This window comes from Drosophila ananassae (assembly GCF_017639315.1).
Source record: "Drosophila ananassae strain 14024-0371.13 chromosome 4 unlocalized genomic scaffold, ASM1763931v2 tig00000071, whole genome shotgun sequence".
In the NCBI taxonomy this organism is placed as follows: domain Eukaryota; kingdom Metazoa; phylum Arthropoda; class Insecta; order Diptera; family Drosophilidae; genus Drosophila; species Drosophila ananassae.
Window position 1 is genome coordinate 2,607,461 of NW_025319041.1, and position 25,988 is coordinate 2,633,448.

The window sequence follows — 25,988 nt, forward strand, 5'->3', positions numbered from 1 at the left end:
AAATTCAAGAAAATCAATAGTTCGTTGGTCCATGCAGCTAGCTAGTTTAGCACAGGAGCTTCCTTTCGCAATGGCCCACCGATAGCATAACTTACCAAAGGGACTCTGGCAAAACCTACATACCATACGTACACTTCAAATCATGGAAAAATGAGGATCGGCCTATCAACAGGCCGGGACTCGCAGCCGATTAGGAATCATCGGACGAACTTCGAATACACGAGGGTTCAATATTTTTGTTTGCATCACTGATATTTCTCAGTGTAAAATGACACCACTCGTTATCTGGAATGCATCAAGCCCTCAAGCTGGAATGAAGAAACCTTGCTGGTCATAGATGACCTCCACACTTAAAAACGTCATTGAACCATTCTCTTGCTGGCGCAGCGGAATCTAAGACGAGACTTAATTCCTGTCAAACAAGCCCTCGCGGATATGGAAATAGCCGAGGACGTCCGCATTTTAAAAGGAGGGAGTAGTTAACAATAGTCAACCGGCTATTATTTACTGACTTCTTAAAGTAGAGCCAATTCAAGGTATGCGTAGATGCTGCTCTGGCAAATTAGAGCATCATCGCTACGAATCATACGATTGTTACTTTTTGCCTAGACTAGCGGTCTTACTTGCCGATAAGCTCCAACGGCACCCGAGCTGAAGTTCAAAAGAGAATTGGTTTTTTTGTCTGAAGCATGGACCAAGGGTACAGTAGGATAGTTTTTTAGTTAGTTAGAGATCAGCGGTTAATCGAGACGCATTAAAATAAAGAAGCATGCGACTATATTCTTTGTCTGACTTCTAATCCACGTGGGATAAGTTTCGAGTGGGAAACTTCCTGGCTATTGATCGAGACTACGCAGATTGCCGCTGGCCTTCGCCACAGCACGCGTGAAAGGGGTGCAACCGGGATCCCGGTAGTCTGCATCTTTGGAAGCCTCGTCCACTACGCTGGAACCCGCAGGAATCATAATTTATATATTCTTGATCAGGATCACCTCCTGAGTCAATATAAGCATGTTCGTATGACCGACTGTCCGTCTGTCTGTTTCTATGCAAACTAGTCTCTCAGTTTTGAAGCTATCGAGTTAAAACTTTGCACACATCCTTCTTTTGTTCGGTCGACTATATTCTATTGCTGCTATATAACTGATTGATCGGAAATGCCAAAACTTTGGCGATTTTAAAGGTAGAGGGTTGGAACTTTCCTCACATGTTATATTTGGCCAAAATATCTTATCTACAAATTTCATAGAACGATCGGAATTGGCAAACCTTTGGTATATTTTAAGTTAGAAAGATGGGACTTCGTATAGATTTTGGGCAATCTAATCCGATCCGCAATTTCATAATGATCGGCCGACTATAGGATATACGCCATATAACTGAACGATCGGAAATGGAACAAGGAAAGAAGTTAGCTTTCCTTTCTTGTTTTATAATACAAATTTCTATTTAACTTATTTATAAACTGCTTGAAGTTAGCTTGATTTTAATTAAAAGTTTAATTTTTAAAGAAGAAATCAATAAAATCAAAAATTTTTGTTTAAAAGAAAAAATATAGTTGTCAAATATATTTTTTATTATTATTTATGTAGAAATTCCTGTAAATTCTGTACAAAGAATTGAACAAAGTTTTTTTTAGAAGCTTAACAAACGTAAAAAAATATAAATTTGACAATAAATTTAAAATAAGAATTTGATATTTTACATGCGTAATTGTTCATTCATTCCGAAAAATTATGAAAATTGTCCATAGTATACTGAACCTCTTATCGGCATATTTATCGACGGCTATTTATATAACAGCTAAATATTTATATAAAAAAATAAAAAAGCTTTTATATAAGTTAATACTTATATAAAGGTTGAAAGCCATATTTTTATGAAAGAAAAAAATATTATGTTAGGATTTATAAAAATGGTATAATAGATTTCATCACATAGACAAAAAGTATTTCGATTAAGGGTGAGAAATAGTCATGCGCACGGAACAAGCTTTTGAGGAACATAAACTTTTTCTACTCTTATATAAAAATGTATTCAATTTGTTTTCAGTGGCATTGGTAGTTCCAAGTAAACTTATACAAAAAAATTGTTTAAAAAAATTGTAAAGAACAAAATTTTCTCTCACATATACATAAAAATACGCTTAATAAATTTTTAACAGAAATTAGTTAAAAAAGCATTTGAATACTCCATGCAAAAAATTGTATTTTAGCTAACAAACTCCGGTTCGGGCACTCCAAACGTTTTCAATCTAATGATTTTTTACTGAAAAAACAATTATAGATATAATCCAGTTACGGTTCTCATAATAAAAAATATATATAAATATATTTTATAAACTGAAAATGTGAAAAATTTAATAGTTTGTCAATAGGTAGAAACTTTGCACGGAGGAATTTGTCAGAGAAAAACATTTAATATTCTTTACAAAAAATTCAGAATCAAGCATTATAATTATTAAATATTATAATAATAATAAAGTAAGCCTAACAATTGGAATATTATAGAAATATTTTTAAAACTAAAAAATAATTCAATAATAACGACTATAATGCATTAAAGTCATATTAAAATCTTGCATAAGAATTTTAGTCGACTTCATATAATATACGTTACATTTTGCAGATATGGCTAGTGTAATTCTAATAGCTTGTCTTGCTATATTGGGTTTAATCATAGCAATTTCTCTTTTTTTGGCTGGAGGATATTTGTGGTGGAGGCACAAAAGATCCCAATTGCAGTTTATTGAGCCAAATGAAGATGAGGAGTCAAGTAGTTACAGTCTTAGGTAAGTTAAAACTAACGATATTTTTGTTTTTTATACCCTTGCAGATGGTATTATAATTTTGGTTACAAGTATGCAACGCAGTAAAGGAGACATCTCCGACTCTATATATATATACATTCTAGATCAGAATCACCTCCTGAGTCGATATGAGCATGACCGTCAGCCTGTTTCTACGAAAACTAGTCTCTCAGTTTTGAAGCTGTCGATTTGAAACTTCTTTTGTTTGCAGATTTGTTTATTAGTCGGAACGGGATCTAGGTCATAAAGTTAAGTTAAATGATCAGGATCACTTCCTGAGGATTTTGCACACACAATTTAAAGTTCCCATAAGGATCGCCAAACTTTCTACGATATTTTTCAGATATTATATCGGATATATGTAAATCTTATAATATATTTATATCTTAACCTGTTTTTATAGGAATTTCTTAAATAGATAAAATCTTTATCAAAAAGATTTTCAAAGGCAGCTGCCAGAAAACTGCACGAATTACTTTTGATTTGTTCATTCTGAGTAATGATATTAAAGTTTGCTTCACGTGAACGGAGCGAACTGTTCGATCCGAGTAAATGATTTGGAACAATTTTGAATCACCGACGAAGCGTTTGGGAGTAATTTGTTTGTTGGGGTGATGCAGTACCCGAAATTGCTGACTGCGGACACAAGGGTCTCGATCCAGTCTCTCGACTGGGTTTCCTTCAGCCGACAGATCAGAATCCAAACTCATACATATGATTAATTCTGATTTTTCGGCTGAAGGAAACCCAGTCTAGAGACTGGATCGAGACCCTTGTGTCCGCAGACAGCAATAAAGAGGTTCAGTAAAAATTTTGTCAAAACAAAGTCATAAAAAAGGGCCAAAAGAGGTATCCAAAGAGGTTAAAAATTATCTTGTAAGGCATTAGGCGTACTGGCGACACTGGACTTAAGGCCAAATCGAAAACCCTGTTTGAAAAACTCTGATTAGGTAAGATTAAAAGCGGTTGATTAGCACCATTTAAATTTCTATGAACCATAGATTTTGAATTGTTTCTTCATTAATTTTAAAAGTTAATTTATGTGAATAATTACTGACTCCTTTTAATCAAAAAAAAGAATCAAGGATTTTAAAAACAATTTAAAAGGTATTTCGTTAGTTTTAAAAGGTAAATTATGTGTTTAATCACTGATTTCTTTTAATTTAATATTCAAATTGGGGCTTCGGAAATAAAAGTTACTTGACAACTCTAAAATTATACTGCTTTCTGACCTGAAAATTTCACAAAACCTTTTTTCTGCAAAATGTCAACTGAATCACCTCCAAATCAATTAGTTTACAATTTGTAGACGCAGTAGGCTGTTTCAGAGTTAAATGAAATTTAGGAGTTTTCGGCCGAAACAATTTCTGTAGCACTCCTCATTAATTTTCCCCTAGAACAGTTTAGCATCAAATCTTTTTCAAAAAAGTTTCCGGAACGGGCACTGCGGAAAGATGCAATTTTCGGAGACAAATTGGAAACAAAAATCTACTGCGTAGATAATACACTTTTCCTAAAAAAAACGTTTACATTCAAACAAGTAATGTTTTTTATATTAAAGAATATATATTTATATATTAAATTTTTTTAATATACATTTGAAACAAACTTCTACTGCGTAGGTATTAAAGATGTAGTTGTATGATAGATAGTTGTATGTAGATGTAGTAAAGATTAGCAAGGCAAATCAAGTTTACCTTGAACGTACTTTCTTTAACATTGTAAAATTGACCTATCTGCGAGTAATTTGAGTAAAATTGACATAGTTCAGCCATAACAGATGTATGAAATTATCTGATCATATAATAGATCTTATAATACCTTCTCCATAATAAAGACAGTCTTGAACGACAACCGAACTAGGTCCATTACTCAGTGCCCACAAGCGCGGTGCTTAAACTATCCTCAGCGTGCTGCTCCCGTCAGAAGGACCACCAAAATCTGTAAAGTTTTACAGAACCTGCTGACATTGCAAGAGATTTTTTTTGAACATAGAAACATTTTTGGAAAAGTTTTTAATTTTTCCACTTTCTGTAATGTCAACATCTATGGAGTTAATAAAAAGAGATTTAGTGTTTATCCTTACATTTAAAGTATTACTAACTATAACTATCGCCTGTCCTTTAAATAATTGAATATCTATATTTACAAAAAACAAATGATCATTTCCTTAACGAGGAGATATTAGATCCTCTTGAGGTTAAATGACGAGGCGTCTTTAGCCATGAACATCGCTGGCATAAAGGGGACAACTAAGAGATCCCGAACCTATTACCATTACTACTACTACATTACCAGTACTATTACCATTATCCAATGAAAACAAATCAACGTAGTTGGGGTGCATGGCATAACGCCCAGTGTCATAGCGCCCGCGGGCGTTCCGTCACTTTTTGAAAGTGACCATTTGGATGGTATTGATAGCATTTGTTTTGGCCGCAGTTCTCCACAGTGTGATGCTGCCAGATTGGTCATATGATGGCTTTGTATAATTGGAGATTTAAGGATCTGCGCAGTTTGTACCTTCTTCGGATAAGCCAGTAAAAAGATTTAAGGCGTTCGTTGCCCTTTTTGCGCTTCTTGACTATTTAAGACTTCCAAGTAAGCCTCCTGTCCAACTTTAAACCCAAGTACTTGAATGTGTCTATCTGCGTTGTTGAGTCTGACCGAAGGGCAGTTGCTTGGACGGAGAGAAAAGGTTGTGGTAGTGGATTTATCGTTGTTGACAGCGATGTTCCATCGTTTCTGCCAATTGCTGAGTTTGAATGATAGCAGCTGCCTCAATGGCGCTGTCAGCGGCAGTCAGGAACGCGGTGTCGCCTACGCAGGTTGGCTAATGTTTGGAGTTCTGGAGCACTTGGAGGTCAGCCGTGTACACGTTTTGTAGCAGGGATCCAAGAACGCTGCATTGAGAGTCTCCAGCGTGAACCTCTCTGAGTCCAGAAGTGGTCTATCCGCATCTGATCGCTAACTTTCAGTCTTTCAGAAACGGCTCCAGGAATCGAATGTACTACGAGCCCAGCCTAATAATACCCTTGCAGAGGGTATTATAATTTTGGTCAAAAGTGTACAACGCAGTGAAGGAGTCATCTCCGACCCTATAAAGTATATATATTCTTGATCAGGATCACCTCCTGAGTCGATCCGTCTGTCCCTCCGTCCTCAGTTTCAGTTTTAAAGCTATCGAGTTGAAACTTTGCACACATCCTTCTTTTTCTTGCAGGTAGTACATAAGTCGGAACGGTCGGGATCGGTCGACTATATCCTATAGCTGCCATATAACTGATTGATCGGAAATGCTATAACTTCGTTGTTTTTCAAGATAGAAGAATGGGATGTATTCTATCTTTCTATGTATTCTAATTTGGGCTAACTTATCCGATCTGCCAAATTTCATAAGGATCGGCCGTCTATATCCTATAGCTGCCATATAACTGATTAATCGGAAGTGCCATAGCTTCGTTGTTTTTCAAGTTAGAAGGATGGGAGTTTCAATGGGTTCCTCTTTTGGCAAAATAATTCGAAAATTTCATAAGGATCGGCCGACTATATGCGATCCGCTATATATCTAATAATATAAGATGTGTGGCGCCACTTAGCGGACTGCGACTCAACTGTAAGGGTATATAAACTTCGGCTCCGCCCGAAGTTAGCTTTCCTTTCTTGTTTTTTTAATTTGATTAGGTTATTTACTGACCCTTTGACTGACAGTTTGCAAAATAAAAGTCATTTTGATATATGTCAATATGATATATGTCAATTATATATGTCAGTTTGCAAAATAAAAGTCATTTTGATATATGTCAATTTGATTTACACTTTGTTTTTTCGTGATGTTCATCTTGCCTTTTATGTTCTTCAAAACTTCGTTTTTTTCGTTTTAACTGGTATTTCTAATAGGAATGGGTTGCGAGCCAATTAAAAAAGTGCATCAGGATTGAATTTAGCTGGGTTCGATGCAACCAATTTTAAAAGACACCTAATGGCAAAGCATGTCGATCCTGAATGTCAGCCTTGTCGAAAGGGCTTTTCGGATACTTTATTGTGTACTGACTGAAAGCGAAGTTCATTAAGTGCAGAAAAACTTAAATCCTTATTATGCATCAAGCACAATGATGAATGAAATAGTTGATGAAGAAATTTGAAAGTTGAGTTAAAGAATAACATGAGAAATTGAAATGAGAAAAAAATAGCACAGTCCAAGCCAAGCCAATCCAAGTGGATGCGCCTCTTGCATGACAGCTCAAGTTGCGGGAAAGAATTGGCCTGTGTGGTGCCTGGCTCTTTGGGTTCCTGATTCTGGAGCCCCAATTGGTGTTTGGCGTTAAAGTCTAATCCAATTTTGAATTTGGGGCCGAGGCAGTCTACGAGCATTACAAAATCCTGGTCGTCTGGGGGAGAGCATTATGTCATATGCGCATAGGGTAAGGATATAGTCTCGGAGTCTCGGATATAAGTAGAATATAGGCTTGATGAGTCTTGCAGTAGAGTTCAACTTCTGGCCTTCATCTAACAAGACCATTGGCATTCCAGATAGTGATTATTAGAGTCATTTGGCTCATTACTTTCTTCATCATACGCTCAAACATTGCCTCCATCCTAGCCATTATGGCGTCGAGAGGGTATCGAGTGGGATTTTCTAAAAGATCTAATTATACAAAAGAGCTAAGCTTAAAACTTCATAGGAAATGGAAAAAATATATGTGAGATTCATAATGTAAGCTTTATAAGGTATATAATAGACATCTGCATGATTACATTCATAACATACGTCTAATAGAGTACATTCGAATCGAATAGAATGGAGTGAGTGGAATGCTGGAAATGAAATGAAATTGTATGAATGTAAGCATAGGTTCCTCTCGTAATTTGAGACGTCAAACGAAATGACATGGAATGAACGAAACGAAAAGTGAAATGAGAAATATGTCAATGTCATGTATACCCGAATCCTTTGAGTTGTTTCTTATCATTCGGGCACTCCAAATTTGTCAAAATACCATAACATAGCTTTGTTCCTTTTTCCCCCAACTAACAAACTAATTCAATTCTCACAAACTGAGAAAGAGACCATTATTAATGATTGCAAAATTATTATGAGTCAATTTCTTCAAGACAATTCTGACCTCAACAATAATGAAGCCCAGTTAATAGATGATGAATTTGCCGATTATTTCGATGTCCTCAAATTTGAGACAATACAGGACAAGGTGGAACAAGAAATTTCTGGATATTCCAATATTAAGGTTGCATACACTCCTGATTTTAATGCTTTAGCTTGGTGGCATTTAAATAAGCAATTTTTTCCGCTATTGCACAAAACAAGCTGCAAAATATTTTGCATTCCAGTGATCAGCGCGGCTTCGGAACGGACCATTTCAAACGTAAGAAATTTGATAACAGAGAATCGTTGTCAAATAGCCACTAACTTTGAAAATATTAACAAAATAATGTTTTTGCATTCCAATTTAAATTAGATAAAAATTCGCTGCATTTAATTTGTTTTTATTTCCTTTTATTTACATTTACAACTTGAATCATTTGAATGAAACGTCTCTATTTTTAACGTTCTCAATTCACTCAATTCTTTTCCTTCTACCAAATGATTGTGCGAATGAGTAGGCGTAAGAGATCCAACCCTCTCACATCATGTTGGTTTTGCTCTCAAATTCACTCAACTCATTTTTAGCATTGTGCATTTGAATGTGGTTTTTTTGCCACTCATGCAGATGTCTAGTATATAACAAGGGGTGTCTCGTTCCCCAATGACGTTTTTAATATAATATGTACAGTAAACTTACATATTACTTACTGCGTGAAAGCCTTATCGGTAACAATGCATGCCCTATGAACCGACCGTGAATGATAAGGCGAGTTAATAATGATTTTGGAACAAGGATGCGTACATTCCGAAAACACGCTTATGCTACAATAAAGGCATATAATTAGTAAAGATAACAATAATGGCTTAGGAGGCCGACAAGCAATTCGATTAATCAAGATCTGTTTAATATGAAACAAACATACAAATTTAATGTTTTGTAAATGAAAATTCATTAAAAGCGATATAAAGGTTTTTTAATTAAGTGGCTCACTGCGTTGCATACTTTTGACCAAAATTATTACACCCTCTGCAAGGGTATAAAAAATACTACATTTGAATTGAAAACTTCCAGAGCTGCACAGGATATCACTGACACCGGAAATCCACCAATAAAACCACAAATTCCGATGACTCCGGCTTCTACAAATCAGCTTCAAAACAACATCAACAAAAAGTTAAATGGATTTTTAAGCCTAAGAACACCTTTAATTGGGTATGTAGAAGGACTATTTAAAACCAATTAATTAAGCTTTTTTTATTAAGCAGCTCAACGGCGCAACCCTCAAAGCCACTAAATATGTCTCATGCTGGAAATTTAAGTGATAGCACAACAAAAGATGCGACAGTATGTACATAAAAATATGAATAACATTCAATAATGTCTATATTTTTAAAGAACATTTTGAGATAATTTTAAATTTGTATTTTTAGTAGATTTTTTATACCCTTGCAGAGGGTATTATAATTTTGGTCAAAAGTGTGCAACGCAGTGAAGGAGACATCTCCGACCCTATAAAGTATATATATTCTTGATCAGGATCACCTCCTGAGTCGATATGAGCATGTCCGTCTGTCCGTATGTCCGTCTGTCTGTCTGTCTGTTTCTACGCAAACTAGTCTCTCAGTTTTAAAGCTATCGAGATGAAACTTTGCACACACCCTCTTTTCCTTTGCAGGCAGTATATAAGTCGGAACGGCCGGGATCGGTCAACTATATCCTATAGCTGCCATATAACTGATTGATCGGAAATGCCATAACTTTGGTGTTTTTTAAGTTAGAGGGTTGGGACTTTCCACACATGTTATATTTGACCCACATATCTTATGTACAAAATTTCATAAGGATCGGCCGACTATATCCTATGCTATACTATCCTATACTATATCCTATCCTATGTCATAGAACGATCGGAATTGGCATAACTTTGGTGTTTTATAAGATAGAAAGATGGGATTTGGTACAGATTCTATTTTGGGGAAAACAATCTGATCTGCCAATTTTCATAAGGATCGGCCGACTATAAACGATCCGCTATATATCTAATAACATAAGATGGGTGGCGCCACCTAGCGGACTGCGACTGAACTGCAAGGGTATATCAACTTCGGCTCCGCCCGAAGTTAGCTTTCCTTTCTTGTTTCAGGGTATTTTTTCCTTGCGAGGGTATTAATGTGAAAATATACAACGCAGTAACGGATCACCTTATAAGTCGATTTGAGCATATCCGTCGGTCCTCTTTTTTATGCACGCTGAATATATGAAGAATAATGTATATACATATATTCTAGATCAAGATCACCTCCTAAGTCGATATGAGCATGCCCGTCAATCTGGTTTTACTCGAACTAGTTTTCTCACTTTTAAGCTATCGACTTCAAACTTTGGACAAATCCTTTTTTTAGTAGTAGAATCGGAACGGCTGGGATTGGTCTACTATATCCTAAGGATGCAATATAACTGATTGACCGAGAATGCCATTTTTAGAAAACTTATTTTATCATTCAATTTTTATAAAGATCGGCCAACTATACATGATCCGATATATATCTAAGAATCTAAGCTGCTACTTAACTGCAACGGTATATCTACTTCGTCTCTGCCAGAAGTTAGCTTTCCCTTTTATAGTGTGGTTTATAGTGAACCTAATCAAGAGAGTTGCTTTGGGTACCTTCATAAAATCCATCAGACTATTTAAAAAAAATTTAAGCGAGTTTAAAAATTATCAATGTATCGATAGCATTATCCAAAAATGTTGAATATAAAATAACCAGTATTTTCAACAACTTTCAGGCTTAAGCGGTTCGGGGTTGAATCGTTCAATTGACATGTTTTGAATAAATTTAAAGAATATATTGGGCCAGGCCGCCACAAATTACTTTCAAATGATTCTGATGAAAAGTATATGATATTTGTCAGAAAACTGGCAGATGCTTGAATTTTAGCGAAATCGGGAGTGAACCAAGGCACCAAGCCATCTCTTCTCTGATGCCAACATTCAGCGGCGACGATGCGACCATTAATAGCCATTCCAAGCTTACCTAAATGTTGCTCATTTCGTGTCTACGAGAGTAAACTTTGGAGGCCGTGGAAGCGCTGGTCTTTATTGACACTAATATCATTATTATCATTAATATCATAATCACATCATTGTGGCCCTTGCCTTTTTACCTAATCTCTTTAGTATTCGATCCAGCTGCGAGTGGATGAGCCAGCATCTGTTGCTACTCTTCGGGAGTTATCTGACCCATCCAATGGTCATATGCGAACTCTCATGCGTTCGGTTTCAGATGCCGAGGTTCAAGGATGCCTGCTTATCCAGATCATCCTCCAGAAGCTGGACCCTTCCAATGGCAAATTGGGAGGACTCTCTGGCCGGGAACATGGAGGATGCATGTACTTTTTTTTGGCTACGCATCCACCAGCTAACCAGGTACAATAATCCCCGTTCTCCGTGCAGGCTTCTTAATGCCCTAATCCTGTTCATTCGCTCTGTGCGGAGTTTTGGCAGCGTCCTAGAATCTTCGGCAGACGCAACGCTCCAGGGCTTTTCCTGCATGGTCTATAAGGCATATAGGCCTGTAGGACGATGGATCCTCTGGCGGCTTGCCAGGCTTGGAGAGGAGCACGATACTTTGAACCTTCCACCTTCTTGGGATTACGCTCTCTTTTAAGCAGTTACTGAAGATTTTAGCATAGTTTGATTAGCTTTCTTGACAACCGCCCGGTATGCCGTTCCCCCCGGATCCTGTTCGCGTCACTTATCTCTAGTAAGCATATTTTCATGGCGTCCTTTATGAGGGTCTTTTCATTTTGTCAGCGAATAACTGCTTCTTGAGCTCGTAGTCTTGATTTTCTAGCTCTTTGATGGAAACTTCAAACTCGGAGCCTCTGCAATTTCTGGCGACCACCAAAGGACCGGCTCATGGTGGCCTGGATTGCTGCGGCTAAGCTTCATGCTGGCTCGACACGCTTGCTCCAGTGCCAGCATAACTTGTTACGCTCCTCCATCCGCGTCTCCGATTGTGCCTGCAACCCTCAGTTCCTGGACAAATCTGGCTGAAGCGTCGCCAATTGTACCTAATACGTCTCGAGCCTGGCGTTTTTCTTGCTCTGACGACGATGTTTACATCGTCTACCTAAAGAAGTCTCCAGGAGCGAGCGGCCTCTGGCATTGGTGAGGGCTTACCCCTATTGCTCTGCCCAGGTGTTGAAGTTCCCGCTCCCTTGTACATTGGCTTTAAGTCTAACCTTGTTGGCCACTTCGTCTCGACTGCGTCCAAACTGCTGGAGGGTAACTCGCGGAGGTATATAGCAGCTAATAAGCCAAAAGCCATTTTCCTTGGCTTGGACGAAGCTGAGGACCCAGATTGCCGCAGTTTTCGTGTAATCCAAGATTTGTTTTATCTCCTTGCTTTTTCAAATGGCTCACTTATTAAGGCTACGTCTATGCAGATCTCCTTCGCGTATTTCTCGAGTAGGCTTTGTGCTACTTCGCAGTGATTGAGGTTAATCTACCTACCCTCATACCCTTATCCACTCGTACTCCTGTTTTCCTTCAGTTTGCCCAGGAGGCATCTCTTGCTGCCGGCAACATGTGCCTGATCTGACTGGTTGGCGACTGCTCAACGAAAACATTTTGCCTTGCAAGTGGCAACTTTGTACCCAGGATTAACGCATTCAAGAAACCAGCTTCTTCTGTCCGTCCATTCCTTACAGAATACTGTGATGTGTCCAAATGTGAGGCATTTGAAGCAGCACTTCTGCGCTGTCCGCTCCCTGATTCTGCACCGAGTCCACTATATCCTGACCCCCACCCTATCGGCAGCAGATTCTTCAGGATAGCGCCCATCTCGTCAATGGAACCCAGCAGAGTACTGCTATTCTTTTTCTCCGGTTGCGATGCGGGTGGCAGCTGATTGTCGCAATTGTGATTGCCTTTTCTAATGGGTTACATGTAGCCATTTCTGGCCGCGGTCGCCAGAGTTCTTTTTCAAGGTTGAATCGTTCAATTGACATGTTTTGAATAAATTTAAAGAATATATTGGGCCAGGCCGCCACAAATTACTTTCAAATGATTCTGATGAAAAGTATATGATATTTGTCAGAAAACTGGAAGATGCTTGAATTTTAGCGAAATCGGGAGTGAACCAAGGCACCAAGCCATCTCTTCTCTGATGCCAACATTCAGCGGCGACGATGCGACCATTGATAGCCATTCCAAGCTTACCTAAATGTTGCTCATTTCGTGTCTACGAGAGTAAACTTTGGAGGCCGTGGAAGCGCTGGTCTTTATTGACACTAATATCATTATTATCATTAATATCATAATCACATCATTGTGGCCCTTGCCTTTTTACCTAATCTTTTTAGTATTCGATCCAGCTGCGAGTGGATGAGCCAGCATCTGTTGCTACTCTTCGGGAGTTATCTGACCCATCCAATGGTCATATGCGAACTCTCATGCGTTCGGTTTCAGATGCCGAGGTTCAAGGATGCCTGCTTATCCAGATCATCCTCCAGAAGCTGGACCCTTCCAATGGCAAATTGGGAGGACTCTCTGGCCGGGAACATGGAGGATGCATGTACTTTTTTTTGGCTACGCATCCACCAGCTAACCAGGTACAATAATCCCCGTTCTCCGTGCAGGCTTCTTAATGCCCTAATCCTGTTCATTCGCTCTGTGCGGAGTTTTGGCAGCGTCCTAGAATCTTCGGCAGACGCAACGCTCCAGGGCTTTTCCTGCATGGTCTATAAGGCATATAGGCCTGTAGGACGATGGATCCTCTGGCGGCTTGCCAGGCTTGGAGAGGAGCACGATACTTTGAACCTTCCACCTTCTTGGGATTACGCTCTCTTTTAAGCAGTTACTGAAGATTTTAGCATAGTTTGATTAGCTTTCTTGACAACCGCCCGGTATGCCGTTCCCCACGGATCCTGTTCGCGTCACTTATCTCTAGGAAGCATATTTTCATGGCGTCCTTTATGAGGGTCTTTTCATTTTGTCAGCGAATAACTGCTTCTTGAGCTCGTAGTCTTGTTTTTCTAGCTCTTTGATGGAAACTTCAAACTCGGAGCCTCTGCAATTTCTGGCGACCACCAAAGGACCGGCTCATGGTGGCCTGGATTGCTGCGGCTAAGCTTCATGCTGGCTCGACACGCTTGCTCCAGTGCCAGCATAACTTGTTACGCTCCTCCATCCGAGTCTCCGATTGTGCCTGCAACCCTCAGTTCCTGGACAAGTCTGGCTGAAGCGTCGCCAATTGTACCTAATACGTCTCGAGCCTGGCGTTTTTCTTGCTCTGACGACTATGTTTACATCGTCTACCTAAAGAAGTCTCCAGCGAGCGGCCTCTGGCATTGGTGAGGGCTTACCCCTATGCAATTTCTTATTCATTGCCCAGGCGTTGAAGTTCCCGCTCACTTGTACATTGGCTTTAAGTCTAACCTTGTTGGCCACTTCGTCTCGACTGCGTCCAAACTGCTGGAGGGTAACTCGCGGAGGTATATAGCAGCTAATAAGCCAAAAGCCATTTTTCTTGGCTTGGACGAAGCTGAGGACCCAGATTGCCGCAGTTTTCGTGTAATCCAAGATTTGTTTTGTCTCCTTGCTTTTTCAAATGGCTCACTTATTAAGGCTACGTCTATGCAGATCTCCTTCGCGTATTTCTCGAGTAGGCTTTGTGCTACTTCGCAGTGATTGAGGTTAATCTACCTACCCTCATACCCTTATCCACTCGTACTCCTGTTTTCCTTCAGTTTGCCCAGGAGGCATCTCTTGCTGCCGGCAAGATGTGCCTGATCTGACTGGTTGGCGACTGCTCAACGAAAACATTTTGCCTTGCAAGTGGCAACTTTGTACCCAGGACTAACGCATTCAAGAAACCAGCTACTTCTGTCCGTCCATTCCTTACAGAATACTGCGATGTGTCCAAATGTGAGGCATTTGAAGCAGCACTTCTGCGCTGTCCGCTCCCTGATTCTGCACCGAGTCCACTATATCCTGACCCCCACCCAATCGGCAGCAGATTCTTCAGGATAGCGCCCATCTCGTCAATGGAACCCAGCAGAGTACTGCTATTCTTTTTCTCCGGTTGCGATGCGGGTGGCAGCTGATTGCCGCGATTGCGATTGCCTTTTCTAATGGGTTACATGTAGCCATTTCTGGCCGCGGTCGCCAGAGTTCCTTTTTCGGGGGTGTAGAATTGTAACGGTAGGGGTTGCTAATTGGTCGGATCCATGATCTTGTACACCATTTTCTTCTTTCTCATTCGTGAAATTCTGCCCAAGCAGAATTCTGCTGTCGCGCCGAAATGTAGGATCTAATTTGCTGGGTGTATTTTAGTTTCCCGCCCGGGTGCCATCTCCGCGGTAAACAAAGTTCGTCTCCGGAAGAGAAAGTTGATCTAAGAAAAGTCTCTGCTTACCCTTACGCCCAACTGGCGATCGGGTGATAGTGGCCAGAGTGGGAATCTCCTCGTGGGATCGCCCAGCTACGGACAGGTGAGCATCACATATGTAGCAATTTTGCCACCTGACAGCTTTTAAAAGTTTACGCGTCTTTCATTACTAGGTCTACCGGGAGCTTTTACACCACTCTACTCCGGGAGATGGACGGAGTTTCTGTTTATGTGTGCGTGATCCCCACCTAACCGCTTATTCTATGAACATGACTGACCATTGCTCAGAATTTGGGATTGGGGTCAGTAGTTTCTGAAAGCGGTGGTCTACCACTTTGGTAGTTTCGACTGTTTCCTTGAACTGATACCTTTGAATCGCCTGCTTCCTGTATTATCAAGGAGGGTGGTTTGCTCCATGCAGAAGGACGAAGAATAGAGAATATATATAGGCAGAGCACAAACCTTTAAGCGCGTTTTGCTCAAAACTATCAATGTCAGTTGTGAAGCTTTCACTTGAACTACTCATCCGATCTCAATGAAATTGCATACAGGTCTTTGAAATATCATTAACAAGGTATTAACCGAAAGATTTTTTATACCCTTGCAGAGGGTATTATAATTTTGATCAAAAGTGTGCAACGCAGTGAAGGAGACATCTCCGACCCTATAAAGTATATATATTCTTGATCAGGATCACCTCCTGAGTCGATATAAGCATGTCCGTCTGTCCGTCTGTCTGTCTGTCCGTATGTCTGTCTGTCCGTCTGTCCGTCTGTCTGTCTGTCTGTCGGTTTCTACGCAAACTGGTCTCTCAGTTTTAAAGCTATCGAGTTGAAACTTTGCACACATCCGTTTTTTCCTTGCAGATAGTATATAAGTCGGAACAACCGGGATCGGTCGACTATATCCTATAGCTGTCATATAACTGATTGATCGGAAATGCTATAACTTTGGTGTTTTTTAAGTTAGAGGGTTGAGAATTTCCGCACATGTTAAATTTGACCAAAATATCAAACAAAATTTCATAAGGATCGGCCGACTATATCCTATAGCTGTCATAGAACGATCGGAATTGGCATAACTTTGTAGTTTTTTAAGTTAGAAAGATGGGACTTCTGATCTGCCAATTTTCATAAGGATCGGCCGACTATATGCGATCCGCTATATATCTAATAATATAAGATGCGTGGCGCCACCTAGCGGACTGCGACTCAACTGCAAGGGTATATAAACTTCGGCTCCGCCCGAAGTTAGCTTTCCTTTCTTGTTTTGATTCTTTTCTATTTATTCTAAAGCATGTGTTTTAATATATGTTTATATTTAATCGTTTTATGCCGCACTGAGAGAAATTTTTAGCAATTCAATTTTACATGACATTATTTATAAAATTATTTAATTGCCTTTAAGCATAAAACTAGTAAAAATTTCGTCACATAACAAACTGTAAGAAAATTTTTAATATAATATTTTTAATCTTTTAAAACTTTACTTTAACATATTAATTTTATTTCGTGCTCTTCTTGTTTTTGTCGTTTTTAATCTTTAATTTAACCTATTTATTCTTGATGCTGCTGACGGCTCCTGATGGGCTGCACTGAGACTCCTGAATCCACTTTTCCAATGTTTCCCTTCTCCCAGTGTAATGAGATAGGGAAACGGCGCTTAAAGCGGCGTTCGAACGCCTAGCTGGACTTGGGAACACCGACAATTTGGAGGGGCAGGCTCTAACTTTTTGTAGGCCGCCTAAATGTGAAAACCTGAGTCAATACCCTTCTAAAAAAACACTTTCTCAAACACTCACCCAGATGAACCACAGGATGGTTTAAAAGATGCCAGGGAATTTTCCTCCTGTGTAATCTTTAGACCATGGACTCTAGACACACTTTAGCCTTAAGGCAGATCTTATGATCTTAGCCGACTTTATTTGTTACAACAACACTTCACTGGCTGTACCTTTCCTATGGAGGGTCAGATCGAAAAGAAACCCACGAGGAACATCAAGGCTGCTCGAAAGGTTATGTCCGTTTCATATATACGTATATATATACATATATACATATGTACTCTGCAGCTTTCGATAAGTCATGTTATCGATAGACTTCATACGAATTTTGACTACCTATGGGTGATTCATAGCTCCCATATGGCAATACTAGAGTGTTTCGTCTATCCCCCGCTAGATGGCGTATTCCTAAATCCCTTCTTTTCAAACCTAGCCGTTACAAGTATGACCTCCTTGGAAATTAGACAGAATAGCTTCTTTATTTTTTTGTTTATTTATTATGGTCACCGGGTTGAGTAGCGGTACTCTTAATGTTTTCAATATTTTATTGCCCATAAGTTTGAAATTATCTATTGAAGTATATTCAAAGATATTTTCCAACGGTGCCACCTTGAGTTGGCTGATTTTATTTTTACCGGCTTGCAGTTCAAGCCTTTGGAAAAATTGACCTAAGTCTAGAATTCCATTGGTATATAAATCGCTAACATCGAATCTTGCAGTAATTTATCTGCCATGTTTAAATAAATATCTTTTACATTGAATGTCACTACTTTACGTACTTCGTCATTGTTTATGACTTCATATACGTTGGGCCCATAAGCTGAATCTAAAGATTGCGTAGGCAAAATTTTTTTTTTCGCGCGGATTTTCTGTCTATTCTGATATCGTGTAGTGACTTTATTGATATTGCTAGTTATATTTTGTTGGTCTTTCATGGCTATTCTTGATAATGCATCAGCTACATAGTTGTCTTTTCTCTTCAGATATTCCACAGTGAAATTATATTCTTCCAGCTTAAGTCCCATGCGCGTTAGCTTAGAGCGATTAATCATTGAAAACAGGTAAATTAAAGGTCTATGATCAGTCTTGACAGTGAAGTGTTTACCATAAACATATGGTCTGAAATAAGTTATTACCCAATGAATTGCTGTCAATTCTTGTTCAGTTGTACTTTTATTACTTACACCCTTTTTTTGATAAATTTTTGATAAATCGTCTATAGTAATTGCAAAATGCAACAAATCTTCTAGCGCTATCCGCATCTTGTGGGACTGGGTAATTCTTAAGTCGTCATATTTTTTGTCGTCTGGCAAGATTCCTTTATCAGTGCATTTATGTCCCAAAAAGGTGACTTCATGCATTAAAAATGAGCATTTTGTATTCCATTCATTTCTCAAAAACATCAATTAAGTTTTTAGGAATATTTTTTTCGGAACAACCTATAACTATTAAGTCATCCATATAAAGGAATGCTTGTGAAGGTTATAATCCAGAGAATGCAATAGTCATCATCCTTTGAAATGAATTAGGCGCTATTTTTAAACCGGAAGGTAATCGTGTGAAACGATATGAGCCATTGCTCGTTGAAAATGACGTTATATCCCTTGCACCTTTTTATACCCTTGCAGAGGGTATTATAATTTTGGTCAAAAGTGTGCAACGCAGTGAGGGAGACATCTCCGACCCTATAAAGTATATATATTCTTGATCAGGATCACCTCCATGTCCGTCTGTCCGTCTGTCCGTCTGTCTGTCTGTCTGTCTGTTTCTACGCAAACTAGTCTCTCAGTTTTAAAGCTATCGAGTTGAAACTTTGCACACACCCTTTTTTCTGTTGCAGGCAGTACATAAGTCGGAACGGCCGGGATCGGTCGACTATATCCTATAGCTGCCATATAACTGATTGATCGGAAATGCCATAACTTTGGTGTTTTTTAAGTTAGAGGGTTGGGACTTTCCACACATGTTATGTTTGACCAAAATATCTTATGTGCAAAATTTCATAAGGATCGGCCGACTATATTCTATAGCTGTCATAGAACGATCGGAATTGGCATAACTTTGGTGTTTTTTAAGTTAGAAAGATGGGACTTGGTACAGATTACTCTTTGTGCAAAATAATTCAATATGTCAAATTTCATAAGGATCGGCCGACTATATACGATCCGCTATATATCTAATTATATAAGATGCGTGGCGCCACCTAGCGGACTGCGACTGAACTGCAAGGGTATATCAACTTCGGCTCCGCCCGAAGTTAGCTTTCCTTTCTTGTTTAAGTTCAATTTGGTGAAAGCCAGACATTAAGTCCAGACATGAGAAATACAGGCTATTATAGGCTGATACAGACGGTTCTACTATTTTATTGTCTATTAATTTTTGTACCTGTATATTAATTTGATCTTTCTGACTATGTGGACTTCTATAATTCTTTATGTAAACTGGTTCATCATCCTTCAATCTTAGCTTTTGCTTGTAGAAATTGTTCGTAGTGATTAATTCGGTTTCGAGTCCGAATACGTCACTAAACTGGGTGTATAAATTAGTCAATTCGTTTTTGAATTGTGGTTGGAAATTTTTAGCTAATTAAGATAAGTTTTATCTCTATTTTCTGGGTTTTTGTGAACTATGTCATAGTTCGAAAGTGGTTCATATTTTAAACTGTGAATATTTAATATTTGATCATTACTGGTTGTATTCAGTAATCGGACAAATGCATTTTTGGTTGTTGCGACCGTGTTCTTAACAAAAATGCCATGTTGAATTTCCTGATTACGTATTAATATTCTTTCTTCATCTGATGATAGATGAATCTTACGGACAACTTGGGATAGAACAATGGGATTATTACCAAAGCTGAATGTTATTGGAACATAAATTGGGAAATTGAAATTATTTGGTCTCATTATGAGACAATCTTCCTTGGTTTGAAATCTAACTGGCAATTAGATTTCTTAATGAAATCAATGCCTATTATTCCATCACAAGGTATTGCGAAGTGCAAATTTACTAAATGAAAATCGTGTGGAATTATGTATTTACCTGTCTGTATCTCTATTGAAATCAGTCCATTCGACTGTATTATATTTTGGCTTATGCCTTGGATATTGATTTTCTTATTGATTTGGATATCATTAAAGATATCAGTATTTTCCTTTAACAGAGATATGTCTGAAACAGTTTCTATTAAAAATACAAGCTTTTAATTCGTCTTTACATTGTAAAAATCTACAAATAGATTTAAGCTAAGATTGATTGTATGAACCGCATAACTGTCTACTGCTGAACATCTGAAGGGTGAGAGTTTTCCAAATTTTTCTGGGCAACTCTCAAATTATTATTTGTGTTACTGTTATTGTGGCCTCGATTTGAGTTGCCACGGCCTCTTGCGTTTCCTCTATTTCCTCGTCCATTATTGTTATAATTTAAACTGTTGTAGTTATTGTAATTATTATTACGATCACGAGATTTTTAAAATAAAGGGCAGTATTAGGTTGTATAGTTGCCATTGCCTTAACTACAGACTGTGTAGAATAACTTCTGGCTAACGCAATTGGTAGGCCGTCCACACTTTCTAAAGATTTTGTCATTTGCTCAACCTCTGATGTATTTACTGATATATTGGTTAGCAGTTTTGTTGCGTGTACACTTTGTTTTCATTACTAATATTGTGTCTTAATATTAAAGTTATACCCGTATCGCTACTCGCTTGTGCAGTGCCACATTTGGGTGAGCATTTAATAAAATTAAAAAGTCGCAATCCAAATATAGCTCTGCTTCTTTTTTACTCTCTGCCTTTTTAATTTTTGCAGTTAATTCTGCTCTTATCTTTTTGCGCGCATTTCTTTACACTTGCGCTCTCCCGTAGCTCTCTTCACTAACTCCCTCCTCTACCTACCTTTTATTAACCTTAGTTGGTACAGTGGTTGATGGCTTATTTGCTTAAAATAAAAAAAAAAAAATAAAATAATAACTTCTTTTGATTCTGGTTCGTCACCAGTTTCAATTATTATTGAAGTATTAAGAATATTAGGTATTGAAATATCAAGCTTAAACCTTTCTTGAATAATACCTTGAATTTTAGGGCATTCTGCACCAAACATAATGAGTGCCCAAGTCTTTTAGCGATTTCCCGAAGATTTTATCCTTCCTTTTGCAGAATTAAAGCAATTTTTCTTTTTTCTGTAGTACAACTCTTTTTTTTGCCCAACTATAGAATTTTTTTTCCTGGGATATACTTAAATATGCTAGGAAATAATAAAAACCAACATATCTTAACTCGAATCTAGCTTTAATCCTTTAAAATGTATCAAATACACAGGTGTATTTTGACCAGACCAAAATCGCCCACCCAGCAGAAAATTAAGCTTAGTATTGAATACACGAGGTTCCTATATTTCATTCTTGTTTTAGAAATTGTGTAACATTGTAACTTATCAATATAAAAAAATTGGCGGGTGTGCATTGCATAAAAATCGAGTTATATCGAAACAAATAAACACTATATCTTATTGTTTTGGCCAGCTGCGTATATATAAATTTTGTTTCAAATTTTCTTTATTTTATTTCATTGTCGTTACTTTTTTTTTTAATAACATTTTATTATATTTTGCATCATTAATATTTGTTGTTTGTGTGCTTGGTTCTCCTTTTTTTTAAATTTTGTCCAAGTTTGCTTGGCTCATATATGTTTTTCTCACACATTTATTGTGAAGTTTGTATAATTTATAAAAGCAATTGTCACACATTATAAAAACAATTATTAATAAGATAATATTTACAAATTCCAAATCAATGTTATTTGGCTCAACTTTATTTATTACTTTAGCAATGGAATCCACTGACTTAACGTCTACTATAGCCATTTTTGTTTTTATAAAATTATAATTATAGTTATATTATAATGTCACCTATTTCCTCACTAAATTTACTTATCGAATTACTCCTCGTCTATTCTTTTTTATATATTTTTTTTGTTTCTTTTACATATATCCTACGTATTGTTTCGAATAGCTTTACGCGCTATACTTCTAAACAAGCGGAAATGGTTCCGCAAGCTTTTACAAAAATTTTGTCTACGTACTATATGTTTGCTTGTATGTTTTATATTTTATGTATAACTACAGGCATGCTCCGGTATTCACTTTTGGTTTTCGTTGCTCCAGTTTTTGGTCATCGTTTGCTATCTGAACGTTGATGACCCGTATCCTCTGCGTCAGCTGGTCGTCGCCGGTTGGTTCACTGACGCTCCTTCGTAGGCGAAAATGGCGGTTTGCCCCTCTCGCTGTCTCGCTCAGGCGGTCTTCGCACTGGTCTTGGGTTTCAGGCATGCGAAATTGCTCTCTCAGTTTTAGAGCTATCGAGTTGAAACTTTGCACACATCCTTCTTTGCAGGCAGTATATAAGTCGGAACGGCCGGGATCGGTCGACTATACCCTATAGCTGCTATATACTGATTGATCGGAAAAGCCATAACTTTGGTGTTTTTTGAGTTAGAGGGTTGGGACTTTCCACACATGTTATATTTGACCAAAATATCTTATGTACAAAATTTCAGGCATGCGAAAGTAGAGTGGTCCAGGGCAGTCGGCTGGGCACGTCTTCACCAGCGCTGGTATATTCTTCGCTGGCGGTGGTTGAAACTTTGTTATCGATTTGTAAATATTTGGTATGTGAGTGTGAGTGAGTTTCAGCAATTGGGCGTCTCTCTGTGAGCTTGTTTTTAAAAAATCAAGCTCGGCCTGCAACTTTTGTGCAGTCGACCACGCGGGAGGCGGTATTTTAGTAAATAACAGCCACTTAATGTGTGCATTTGCGTACATTTAGAATTCATTCGAAATTGTTGTTCAGTGATTTTGTTGTCAGCGCATTGCTGGTTACGTTTCGTTGTTGCCGTTCTTCTCTGACGTTCACGTTTCCTTCAGGTTCTTTTGAACCGAAGTCACGGTCTCCATGTAGAATTAAAAGATACGACTTTTCCAGTTCAGTGTCTTTTTTTATAATGTTCTCTTGTTTTCTTACACTAAGGCTTGCTAGCTGTCGGCGCAGCTGCAGAGCAGCCGTTTTATATATTTTATATATAAGTAAAGTTACAGTATGTAAAACGGGCAGAGAGTTATGCATGCACATATGTATATAAGTGGCAGCATGGGAACCATGCTGACTCGGCTCTGAGTGGTAAATGCAATGAGTGCATATGACATTACGTATGAAATGGGTTTGGGCATTTGTGTACATTATGGGTATAACAACAAAGTGTTGTGACTTCGGCTAAAAGTGATGCCGCTCAATATTTATGTTGTTTAATAAGAACTCATATGTGCATACACCACACTTCTAGATTAGACTATAATTAGAACGTTAGAACGTTAGAAAATTATCTTTGGCCTCTGGCCTTCCAGTCTACCCTATAAGATCGCGGTAGGCAGCTGTAGTTTTGAAACCGACAAATTCAAATTCAATAAAAATATGTTTTTATACCCTTGCAGAGGGTATTATAATTTTGGTCAAAAGTGTGCAACGCAGTGAAGGAGACATCTCCGACCCTATAAAGTATATATATTCTTGATCAGGATCACCTCCTGTCACCTCCCGCATGTCCGTCTGTCCGTCTGACCGCCTGTCCGTCTGTCTGTTTCTACGCAAACTAGTCTCTCAGTTTTAGAGCTATCGAGTTGAAACTTTGCACACATCCTTCTTTGCAGGCAGTATATAAGTCGGAACGGCCGGGATCGGTCGACTATACCCTATAGCTGCTATTTACTGATTGATCGGAAAAGCCATAACTTTGGTGTTTTTTGAGTTAGAGGGTTGGGACTTTCCACACATGTTATATTTGACCAAAATATCTTATGTACAAAATTTCACAAGGATCAGCCGACTATATCCTATAGCTGTCATAGAACGATCGAAATTGGCATAACTTTGTTGTTTTTTAAGTTAGAAAGATGGGATTTGGTACAGATTCAATTTTGGGAAACATCTGATTCTGAAATCTGATTTGTCGAATTTCATAAGGATCGGCCAACTATATCCTATAGCTGTCATATAACTGATTGATCGGAAATACTATAACTTTGTTGTTTTTCAAGTTAGAAGGATAGGACTTTCTGTGCATTCTAATTTGGTCCAACTTATATGATCTGCGAAATGTTATAACGATCGGCCGTCTATATGCTATAGCTGTCATATAACTGAACGATCGGAAATGCTATAACTTCGTTGTTTTTCAAGTTAGAAGGATGGGAGTTTCAATGGATTCCTCTTTTGGCAAAATAATTCAATTTGCAAAATTTCATAAGGATCGGCCAACTATGTACGATCTGCTATATATCTAATAATATAAGATGCGTGGCGCCACCTAGCGGACTGCGACTCAACTGCAAGGGTATATAAACTTCAGCTCCGCCCGAAGTTAGCTTTCCTTTCTTGTTTGTTATTAAATTTATTTAAATTTACTAAATGTTTTCATTTTGAAATATTTCAATGCAAAGTCCCAAAATCTCGAAAGTTTTCAGTTTGCAATATTTCAGTGGCATAGAGAGTTAATAAAGAGAGAACGAGAAGTTAAAAAGAGTTAAAATGTATTGATTAAAACAAAAATGCAAAATTTATAACGCGATTGCTAATTATAGCGAATTTCTTATCAGACTATAAGTTTCATTCATTGACGTGTGGGACATTGAGCTAAACAAAAATTTTTTAATAAGCTTGAAAACTTTATTTTCTACATTTATTTTGTTTAAATCTGAATTAATGTTTAATTTATATAAAATTCATGTTTAATTATTTAAAAAGTTCAAAAACAACATCAAAAGTATGATGCAAGAAAATCTCTAGTTACGGAAAATCTCTAGAAACGGATAGTTATTAAAATTGAATTAAAAAAAACAACCAAGTGTACATATAATACAATATTTTTAAATGAAACAAAAAGATCAACAAATAAATAACATTTAAAATTTAATTCTAACAATGTTTCCATCAGGTTTCGCTGAAATTTGCCTTTTTAGTAATCAATGTACAATAATAAAGAGCAAAAAACAACCGGTGCAGTAGAATTTCCCGACAAAATGATAACTGGCTTTATGATATGGTTTTATTTGCTATGGTGCCCATGCTAACGAAGGCTTGCTAAAAGGTTTTGAATTTACAGGACTAAATTTTTACAAAAATTTCTAAGGTTTTTCTAAGGAGTTTATCGCTTGAACGATAACAATTTAAATAATCTTTTCCACCCAAATTATCATTCAAAATATAGGTTTTACCAGAAAAACATTTTTGTTATTTGCTCTTGTATATTTCTTTTAAATAAATAACAGGAACAAGGAATCTGAATAATTAGCGTATAACTCCTTTAATAATCGCCTTATTTGGCGGAATTTTTTTCCATTTATAAATTAGCTAAACAATAGCTGGGTATTCAAATTTTAATGTTAATTTTACGTTTTTCTAAGACAGATAAGGTTACATTAGTAGTAAAAGTAACTACTTTGGGTTGGGTTAGCTAATAATTGTGATGGAGTAGTAGTAATAATTGTTTATGAGTGACATGGCACGCAAACTTTCCAGCTTTGTCAGCCTGCTTTTTTCGATCTATTCCTGAATGCTCAATAGTAGCTTAATTTCGCTATCATTTTTGATGCAGAGGTGGCGGATTTCGGTAAACAGGTTGTGGCTGTTGTATAAGTTTTAAGCTCCATGGAGAGTGGATAGGATATCACTGCAGATAATGTGTCTTTTCATAAGCTGTAAGATTCCTTTAGATCAAGCTACTAGATGCTTTTTCTTGAAAAAATGAGAAGTGGGGTGTGTGTTCGTCTGTAGACCGTTATGCGGCCACTATCGTCGAACTTAAACTCGCGGGCGTAACGGTAGGCCCCGGAGTCGTGGTA

The 25,988-nt window shown here is 37.8% G+C and overlaps 1 protein-coding gene across 6 annotated transcripts in view; it reads left to right on the forward strand.

Moving 5' to 3' along the window:
* The first annotated feature begins 1,981 nt into the window (after window positions 1-1,981).
* The window catches only part of LOC6503310 (synaptotagmin-7), a 203,735-nt gene continuing 179,728 nt past the window's right edge, over window positions 1,982-25,988 (forward strand). The window contains exons 1-5 of one of the 6 annotated variants that reach the window (XM_044717821.1): window positions 2,032-2,104; window positions 2,287-2,483; window positions 2,629-2,791; window positions 8,986-9,126; window positions 9,177-9,258. In XM_044717821.1, the coding sequence (XP_044573756.1) occupies window positions 2,631-2,791; window positions 8,986-9,126; window positions 9,177-9,258 (384 nt within the window). In that variant the 5' untranslated portion in view covers window positions 2,032-2,104; window positions 2,287-2,483; window positions 2,629-2,630. Of the gene's footprint in view, window positions 2,105-2,286; window positions 2,484-2,628; window positions 2,792-8,985; window positions 9,127-9,176; window positions 9,259-25,988 lie in introns of all 6 variants that reach the window. The other 5 variants (XR_006507919.1, XM_044717819.1, XM_001967487.4 and 2 more) reach the window with 5 other exon arrangements.